The 10,680-nt window shown below is 39.2% G+C and overlaps 1 protein-coding gene across 1 annotated transcript in view; it reads left to right on the top strand.

Annotated features, from left to right (window-relative positions):
• The first annotated feature begins 8,185 nt into the window (after positions 1-8,185).
• Positions 8,186-10,680, top strand: part of LOC134539011 (transient receptor potential cation channel subfamily A member 1 homolog) — a 64,169-nt gene continuing 61,674 nt past the window's right edge. Inside the window, exons 1-2 of the mRNA XM_063380675.1 lie at positions 8,186-8,224; positions 9,684-9,886. Coding sequence (XP_063236745.1) covers positions 8,213-8,224; positions 9,684-9,886 — 215 coding nt within the window. The 5' untranslated portion in view covers positions 8,186-8,212. The remainder of the gene's footprint in view (positions 8,225-9,683; positions 9,887-10,680) is intronic.

The raw sequence follows: 10,680 nt of genomic DNA, 5'->3' as shown, positions 1-10,680 counted from the left end.
TGGCTTCACCGATGTGTATGTGTGTGTGTGTGTATGTGTGTGCGACCGCACACACACACACACAGGAGCAACACTACTTCCGCGATACGAAATCTCGCTGCAGCTCTCGCTCGAGAAACAATGCACCAGCCGTCTTTCATCACGGCCAGGAGGCTAATGGCGTCATTAGCCCGGGGAGGACAATTAACATTTAGCAGGAGCTCTCATTAGCGACCTGCGACGGAGTTTTTTTTACCCCGACTCCGACATGTTTAAGACGCCACATAAAGAGTTTCAGAAACGCCGGTGCTATAGATTTTTTTTTTGTATAACATCTTAGTATTTGGTTAAGTGTTATTTCGTAAATAGAACGGAAATGTGTAAACGGTGCTGCCATCTTTGGCGGATGGAGCGAACCAAATTTTTCGCAAAGCCACAGGAAAAATTTATAGTATTGTTACGATTTACATGGTTCGTAAAGGATAGCACCCGCACGCCGCAGCCTTGCTCACGTTCGTAACAGTATCAACTGTTTAGTGAATTTTTAACAAGAAGGGAAGTATTATTAATATAATTTAGTGTCGAAAATCAGGTTCAATGCCGGGGTTTAGTAGTTTTTCAATCCTTGTTTTGTTTTAATCGGAGAATTTTCAATATATATTTCAAAATTTCGCTCTGCAAATCGAATTAATCGATAGCAGACATAGCTGCTCCGGTTGCGTATTCTACAGGTACATGTCGATACTACGTGTGATTTGCGTCCAGAAATGTAGTTGAAAACACAATTTGCGTATAGTTATCAGGCTCAGCATTATCTTAAAGAATGTTACGTTACACTTTGTGTCCGAGTTTCGTATTATAAGTGTATTTGCAACATGAGAACACATGAAGTTTTCTCGTTAACTGAGGTTAGATGTTACACATCACTGGTGAGTACTGGAAAACTCGCTCACATGTATTTAGATAGATTTAAAAGAAATGCTACCTATTGTAGTCTTTAACAATATGCGACTTGCGGAAAAAATTTTTATATAGTTTTTCGTTTTATGGTCCACAGACCTCAAAATATCGCCTACTCATAAATTTATATACATATATATATATAACGTAGTTTCAAAATCCGCCGGTAGAATTCGCAACCGGAGCAGCTACGTCGACTACCGAATCGTTCGATTTGCAGAGCGAAATTTTGAACTACATTTGGAAAAGTCTCCGATAAAAACAAAACAAGGGTTGAACATATGCTAAACCCCGGCTTTAAACCTGATTTTCGACAGTAAATTTTATTAAAGTACTACCGTTTTTGCTAAAATTCACTAAACAGTTGTAACTTATAAAGTTTCCCTTTGTTTGGCTTTGTGAAAATTTGGTTCTCACAATACGCCACAGATTTATATCACAATTTTATGGACACGATAACTGCCAAAAATTTTCACATATCTCTCTCAAACTGATACAAAAAAATCTAGTAGTGGAAAATCTCGACCGAGTTCGTTAATGGGCAATATCCGACCAACGGGGTAGAAATGATAAAGCTAAAAAAAAAAAAATCTGTAACTCCCATAATATGCGAAATATCACATCCCTTTGAACATGTAATAACTTATAATTTTAATAATTGTGAACTACGAGGTAATAAAAAGTTTAATACGTGATATTCGTGCATATCTTAAGCCGTAAATATTTTTAGGAAACTCCCAAAAACTCATTGTCTTTTATTACTGTATTAAGTCACGAAACATGTTGATAGAGCTTACAGTACCACAACAACATCCAGTCTTGGCTACAACCGTCAGAAGTTTAAGGCAACCCAACTAGTCACAACAAGGTGTTGACCGAAACACACTCAAAACGGGAGATACTGTCGTTGAAAAAATATGTCCGTCATTGTTCTCTTCAAATTTAGGTCAGTGGCCAAAGTTTCTTGGGCATTGCCGGATTAATATGTGCGCGGGAAGTATTTTCCCAAGGAGTGCCAAATAGCAGGGTTAAGTGCTTGTGTGTATATACGTGTATATATAATCATCATCATCATAAACTGCTTCTGGGCTGTGGCCGGGACAGCAAAATAAAATGCCTCCAACTTACATTGTCCCTCCACCATTTATCATCCTTCACTTCATTCCAATCTTCTCCTCTCCCCTGTACACCTTTCCTATCTGTTTTTCCCGTCTCCTCCTTGAGGTGGTCTTCCTGTGTACTTCAATACCATCATTTATCATTTTCCTGGGCAACCTCTATTATTCCATTCTCTGGACATGGCCAGCATACAATCTCATTTTCTTCTTTTTTTCAAAAATTCTATATGCATATATATTTACAAATAAATAAACAACTTGGCATTTCCTGAGCCTGTCTGTCGACGATGGTGGTAGTTTTAATCCACCGAAGCATCATGTAACCGAGATTACACCCCCAAACTTGTAGCCTACATTAGCGTGAATTAAGCCGAAATCACAATTAAAAAAAAAACAGAAGCGAGTACTAAGCATGGTATGTACACGAATGCGTACACGACCATTTTTAAATTGGTTCGCAATTGTATTCTTGGACATTATTATACCAAATGAAATTTCACGATGTATCTGACATATGTTGGTAGTGTTATAAGATAAATAAATTTAATTATCTGTTACTATTGTTACGAGTATAAAGTGGGGGAACTGGGTTCGCAAGGGATAGCCCAATTCGGTTTTTTCGCAGTTTTATTGATTACTTATATTTACATTAATAATAAATCATTGTATCAAAAATCACTGGCACTTAAGAATATTTATTCGCAAGTCACTCAATGTTTGTGAAGTTACACAGTTTACACACACAGTCTCGCGCCACTGTCGCCGCACTCTCACGATCCAGTCGAACTCCGCGTCACTCCACCCCCGGGGGGGGGGGGGAGAGAGAGAGGGGGCTGTTTCTCTCACCCTCTTCGCCGATGTCGCACTTCCCTTCACTCGCGAAACTCTCGGAACTCAGGAACTGTCGCAGAACTCGCTCGGAATCCGCTCGGAACTCGGGACTCACGCGAAACACTGTCGCCAAACTCTCGCGGAGGCTGGCGTCGCTGCTTAAATACTTGAGGCGCCTCTATCTCGAACCGACGAGAGCAGCTGTGACGAGTCGCGTCATTCCGGTGCCGATCCGACGCCCGAAACATCGAGAATAGCGTCGCTTGTTCACGCTGCGGCCCGCGGAATTCCCCAAGACGGCTCGGTGATAGATAACACCGCCGAGGCAGGACGGTGCGCGGGGAACCGGAGCGGTGGGGGGTAGCGACGACCCTTGTAATCCGGCCAGGCATGCGTGGCATGTCTTACGTCAATGGATGGCGCGTGACTTCAGTGGCTATGCAGGGCCGCCAGCCAGCTCCAAACCTGGCATCGCGGTCTGGTCTCTCGTGTTCGTAATACTATTTATTTCTTGTCATTTGACAAGCAGCCTATGGCTACATTTATCAAAATAAAAAAGATTTATTAATTAAGGTTATTATGAGGTGGAAATATATTTTTCTAACACATTTAACGCAACAAATTTTTAGTGCCGGGATTGATAATCTTTTATAGTTAGTCACGTTTACAGATTATTGCTATATTTTGTTTTTAAATGTAAATTACACAAAGAGTTTTTTTTTTTGGCAAATACTAAACACATTGATATACTAACATAAATAGTTCCCCACCTCCGTCTAAGTGCCACAAACACTCTACTCTCATTGGCTGCTACACCATGCGACCTTGAATAAATAAATAAAAATGGTATATACCTCATTTGAGCTCGACCTTCCTCCCCTATACTAGAAAATAAAATACATAGTTGTGAATCAGTATGTTTGAAATTATAGTGGTCAGTTATTTTGAACAAGCAACCCGTATTCTATGCCACTTTTATTTATTTTTTTAATTTTTAATTAATGTATAGTCTTTTGCTGTGAGTACCATCGGAGTCATGGACACTTCTCCAGGACTTGAAATAATTTAGTAGATAGAACTCACTGCGGTGAACTAGTGCAATGCAAAAAGGATTTGAAATAAACATCTTATATAACAAAACAGATACTATTTTGAAATGGAAATTCCCTTACTTAATTTGGCACAAAAATTAATTTAATTATTTTCACGTATTGTTTTATGAACAGTTTAAGTCTAAGATTGCGGAAATTTTCTTGGTACGCCATAAAAATTAATTAATTTATGAAATTTCAATACCATGTAGTATTTTTATTGAACAGCAAAAATTTTGGAAATGTTAAGATGTAAAAAAAATTGCATCAAATGGTGTAGACTATCTTTGATGTTTTAAAAATGAATAGAAATATAGCTGATCATCGATTAACATCATTTCTCTGGCAGTATATGTGTTAATAGTACAAGCGTTGTATAAAGGTAAAAAATAATTTTTAAAGAATTACCAGTGGTATCAATTTTCTAATCATGTGAAATAGCCTGCCAATTTGAACTTCAACCAGTCCATTAAATTCTATACAAAGCCTTAAAGAAGCCAAATGAATTGAAAAGTAGGTAATTTGTCCGGCCAAAAATTATTTTGAAACCCTTGAAGCTTGATCTCACAATCCATGTTGATATATTTTTAATTATATGGTTTCAACTATTATCCAAAGGATACTTCTTAAGTTTTAACAATATTATTCCCTTGTATTCGTTGTTCAGTCACAAATATAATGGGTGTAAAAAATGCATGCAAGTGATAATATTTAGTACGAACACTTGCACGAATTTACAACCCAATGAATTACCCTTTGTGAATAACTGTCGAAAATATTAGTGACGGAGCAACAAATGCAAAGGAGGTATCGTGTTTTAATTTCTGAAAAGGCCCTTTTAAAAATAGTAATGACGTGAAAATGCAATACATATATGTATGTATATCAAGCACGGCTCCAGAAGGGGGGCGGTGGGGGCGATAGCCCCTCCCGAGACCAATTTTATTGATTAGTGTACATTTATGTATACTTAAATATTTAATTTCATATGTTAAACTTTTATCTCATCAAAAGTTGCATGGAGCTATACTAAGGTTCTGTATTTGAAACCTGTAATTTGTAAATATTATTCCAAGGCCAATATCTGACCACTTTCATTTTTTTTGCAACTACGACCTTTCTTTGTGCGATAGCCCCTCCCGAAAAGTCATCCTGAAACCGCCATTGATGTATATATGTATGTATATCAAGAAGGCATGCGAGATTGAGACTTAACGTAAAACGATGTATGGCTTCACTACTAGACGCGTGCTGGTGTATGGCGGAGCCTCTTAATTAAGAGCAGCGCACCCCGTTTAACGCCGTGAACCGAAATAAGCTTCATCGAAGCCGGCGGTTAGCCAGCCCCCTTCCCCCCGGAGCTAATTTTACGACCCGCCATCATATCGCAGGCAGGCTTCGTTAACAACCTCACTTCTGAACGGCGCACCATGAGAGCTCTTGGTACGAGGGCCGACTTCAAACAAACCAGGAGTGACCAATTGGCACGATCAATATGGAGTGCACATACTGCCCCCCCCACCCCCCCCCCCCAAAGAAAAACCCACGAGGCGTGATTTTTTTAAAAGTAAATTCCGTTTTAAAATAAAAAAATCTCATCAGTAGAGACCTGAAAAATTCGCGGGCTCATTTCGTGTTATGCTAAAATTCTAATAATTATACCTTAGTGCTGCTTCTGTCATTGGTTCACTGTTAATCTGGAGGACTGAGGGCCAATTAGAGACCCTCACTCATAGAAATGTCGAATCACAGGCCACCCAGTCGAGACGACTCACAAGTCAGCAGCCAATTAACAGTTGGCATTCGCCAGATTGTGTAGAGTATATTGGAGTCTATCCTGGAGGTCATTGAACCCGCGAATTTTTCCGGTCTCTATTAGACTTATCGTAACAATGTTATTTTTTACTTAAAAGCCTGTACTCTAATCTACTTTTCTACATAATTTCCACCAATATTAAGGCACTTATCGTATCGTGCGACCAGCTTTTGAAACCCATCCTCTGACGACCGCAGCGCTGCAGCGGCCGAATTTCAAAACGGTACTTACTTCAAAAATAAAACCACCCTCGTACATTTAGTATGGCGACAATTACGTACGTGTTAACCTACATTATAAAAAGTTTGAGTAGGTGTAACAATTAACTTCTTTAAAGACCTTTTGAAGCTTCAAAACTCAGAAAAACTTAAATCACATATTCTGTTTCTGTGTAGACATACACACGTTTGAGAATGGCTCTACATTTAAATCGAGGCGGTGACGTCATCTGAGCGTAACGAAAAGTGTAACGTTTAGAGATTTAAATATAAAGTGCAACACGAATTTCCGTATCTCATTTTATCTATTAAATAACTTGCGCGAAAACACAGATGACAGTAACAACAGTGCTCTGTGACATGCTTTGATCGTAGCACAGTCGCATACTTGCGCATTTGCATACTTGAGCATTTGTATACTTAAGTACATTTTTATACACTCTTACACCCGTACAACAACAGGTACGTTTGTATACTTGCACCATTGTACACGTGTTCAAATATTTACATGTTTGTGAGGTTTCACTACTAATGCATATGGTGGAAAAGCAAATTTTTGTTGAAAGAATCACCAAAACATTTTTAGAGCACTTTGTACATATATATGTGTTTGTGTATGTGTGTATGTGTGTGTGGAGAATGAATAGGAACGAAAGAAACGATGCCATAAGTTTTAAATCATTACAGTTTTGTATCATTAGGTTTTCAATATTTAGCTCCGTTAAAAAATAGAATATATTTTTATCAAAATGTTTTATGTTAATAGTGAAAAGCTACCAGAAATAAATTTCGTGACGTTATTGGCGTTTAGTATTAAATTCATTTTTGGGAATCATTACAGTTTAATTTTGCTGTCAATATACTACATTACTACTAAAATAGTAATTTTTTTTGGGCATAGAAACGATTGTTCGGTCTCATACACCATGTTGAATAATTAGTTTGTCATTATTCCTTTTTTTTTGTTGGTCTGTCACAAATATTTTCAACTTATATCAACTAAGTGATATATCATGGGAAGAAAATGGCGTAGTTATCATCACTTGCGCGACAGTTTACATTCACGATATTACACTAAATAAAAATCTGTTGAAAATATTTGTGGCAGAATAACAACTGCAAGGAAAGTACCGATATAAAATTTTATAAATAGCCTTTAAAAAAAATTAAGGACGAAAAAAGTCAACAAGGCGTATCAGACCAAACCTTAGCTACAAAATTTCTAAGAATACGACCCATCTCTGCTCAGTTGCAACGGATTTGGGCACTCAGAAAAACCCAGTAAATCTTTTAGATTTACGTGGTCTGCCCTTGCCAGGGATAAATTAATTTTTGTTTCGTTTTGGTTTTATTCTCGTCCAACACGAGATCACTTGAGACGGATGAACGCTACTAAAGCTAACGGAATTTGCAATGGCCCTTTGGCTTACACTGTAATTTTATTTTGTAAAAATAAACAACCATAGTAATGTAAAATTTCAGATATCGGTATATTTGTACATTTACATGAAGAAAAAACTGTATCACTACCAAATAGTGTTCTCAGTTAATCCTGGGTTCGGATTCTTACCCAGGAATTTATCCTTTGTGTTGTCCCAGTACCTCCAATAGTTAAATTTATTTTAAAGTTTTTCCATGAACAGATTTCCAGCATTAACTGCGCACGTGAAAAACCATAATAAAACTTAATAAAATACATTTTTAATATTGTTTTTTCTTTAAAATAATTTTAAAAATTTTGCATGTACAATACATTAATAAAAATTTAATATTTTTAAAATATTTCTTAAGTGCGACAAGAGATATTCAATATTGTTTCCAAAATGTATATGTTATATATATGCAAAAATAATCTTAGCAATGGATTGTACTAATTCACAATTTTTTTATTGAAGTATTACAAGCTATCTAACTTGGCGAATGGCTTCCAAAGTATTCCTCTGTGTGAAAGTACAATATGTAATATGATTTTCCGTGCACACGAGGTGATAAATCGATCACGGTGTGAAACACCAGCCCGACGGACGAGTTGATGTCACGATGGATGTTTCATCCCGAAGGCGTTAGTTTGCTCTCGCTAATCTTATCAAGCAGAGATAAAAAGAAGCCGGTTGGTTGAGGTGCAGAACGTCGCATGGGAGCCGCGAGACCTAACAGTTGCAGTTGTAATTGACTCAGTCACGTAGTTGGTCTCTCGGCATGAACTTGGAGGTGAGTCACTTTACGAGAGAAGGTATGAACTAAGCAAAGAAATTTTTTTACTTCTTGCGAGCTCTACGTATTCTTTACGCACACAGAGCAAAGTTCGTTGTGATAAAGTCTGTGTCGTGTATGGCTTCCTAAATTTGACCGTGCTCAAAAATAGTTCAAAAGATTATCAGGGCCGTCGATAAGGTGGGGGAAGGAGGAAAAACTCCCTGAAAAACTCAGGGGAAAACTTATTTATTATTTTAGACTAAGGCTACATATAAACGGTTAATCTAAATCTGCGTACCTACATCATGATTTAATGTTTACAAAACATACAAGGAAACATTAAAATTTGCACTTAGGTTATAAAAGCCATTAAATAAAGACATTTTTGGTTAAAAATAAACAATATCTTTGCCGTTAAACATAAAATATTTTAGTCGGGTTTTTCAGTAGAGTCTCCTTATTTGTAGGCATTAAAATTGTTGAAAAATTAATTTTGGCGATTAAACATGCAAAGAGTTCACAAAGTAATTTTTTTTTCATTCACTGAAGTTTTAAAAAAAAATAATTGTTAAGGCTACGTGTTAACCAGAGCGTTTCGCTCAAGTACGAAATGGCGCGGTAGGATGCGAAGCAAGTACGAAATGATGCGATGAAATGCGAGGCAAGTACGAAATGACACGGTTGAGATCCGAGGCAAGTACGAAATGTCGCGGTTGAGTTGCGAGGCAAGTACGAAATGACGTGGTGAGATACGAGGCAAGTGCAAAAATGACGCGGTTGAGATGCGAGGCAAGTACGAAAATGACGCGGTGAGATGCGAGGCAAGTACGAAATGACGTGGTTGAGATGCGAGGCAAGTACGAAAAGACGCGGTGAGATGTGAGGCAAATACGAAAATGACGCGGGTGAGATGCAGGGCAAGTACGAAAATGACGCGGTTGAGATGCGAGGCAAGTACGAAATGACGCGGTGAGATGCGAGGCAAGTAGGAAATGACGCGGTTGAGATGCGAGGCAAGTACGAAAATGACGCGGTTGAGATCCGAGGCAAGTACGAAAATGACGCGGTTGAGATGCGAGGATAAGTACGAAATGACGCGGTTGAGATGCGAGGCAAGTACGAAATGACGCGGTTGAGATGCGAGGCAAGTACGAAATGACGCGGTTGATATGTGAGGCAAGTACGAAATGACGCGGTTGAGATGCGAGGCAAGTACGAAATGACGCGGTTGAGATGCAAGGAAAGTACTAAAATGACGCAGTAAGTTGCGAGGCAAGTACGAAAATGACGCGGTTGAGATGAAAGGATAAGGACGAAATGACGCGGTTGAGATGCAAGGCAAGTAGGAAATGACGCGGTTGAGATGCGAGGCAAGTAGGAAAATGACGCGGTTGAGATGCGAGGCAAGTAGGAAAATGACGCGGTTGAGATGCGAGGCACCCCCTGAGGGCGACTCGGTGCTCGGGTTGCGCAGAGGCTGCGGTACGGGCGACTGCCGCTCGACGGGGCGGACGACGTGCCGGTGGCGGGGTCTCCCCCGGGCCCCGCCGACGAGCAGGCCCTCCTCTGGGGGTCGCCGCCCCTCGTCCTGCTGACCCCGAGCCCCGACGAGGACTCCGCCGCGCTGGACGAGCTGCTGCTGCAGCCTGTCGCCGGCCAGGGCGTCATCGCGCAAGGGTACGAGGGCTGCACCACCTCCCACGCTAGCAACCCTTCCCAAAAACAAAGAACCCTCAGTAACGAGCAAAATTTCGTGTGTTCTCGTGTTGCAAACACAATCATAACACGAACTTCGCACACACACACCGCAAGAATTAACTGCCGGAGCAGTTACGTCGCCTATGGAATCATTTCATTACTAGACCAAATTTTTAAAACGGAAAAGCGTAACTACTGTGCTGCAATCTGTGTGTGGCGGATGGTGTTAACTAAATTTTACAAATAAGGTAACGTTATAGATAATAACTATTTGATTAATTTTAATAAGATTCTTAGTTTTTTTTTTAGTAAAATTCCTTGTCAAGAATTAGGTCCGAAGTCGGTTTTAGTGTTTTTATATATATTTTTATGCTATCTGAGAAATTTTATTATATATTTTAATCTTTCTCTCTGCAAATTTAATGAATCGATAGTCGACGTAGCTGCTCCAGCAGCGAACTCTAGCGTCGATTACGAAAACTGCGTGTGATTCGGTTCAGAGACATGTAGTTGAGAACACAATTTTGCTCATATTTATCACGCTTGGTTTAACTTAAATGAACTCTACGTTAAATCTTAAAAAAAAAATATATATATATATATATAATACATGAGAACACGTGAAATTTGCTCGTTACGGGATGTTAGATGTTTACACATCTGTGGCGAGTACTGGAAGACTGGTTCTCTTTAAGAATGGGAACCAATGACGGGGCCGAGGGTTCGAAGAGGTGTATGCAATGGTAAGAGCAGGGCCGGTGCAAGGTCAAATG

This window comes from Bacillus rossius, chromosome 14 (assembly GCF_032445375.1).
Source record: "Bacillus rossius redtenbacheri isolate Brsri chromosome 14, Brsri_v3, whole genome shotgun sequence".
Lineage (NCBI taxonomy): Eukaryota > Metazoa > Arthropoda > Insecta > Phasmatodea > Bacillidae > Bacillus > Bacillus rossius.
This window is presented reverse-complemented; position numbering and strand designations above follow the sequence as displayed.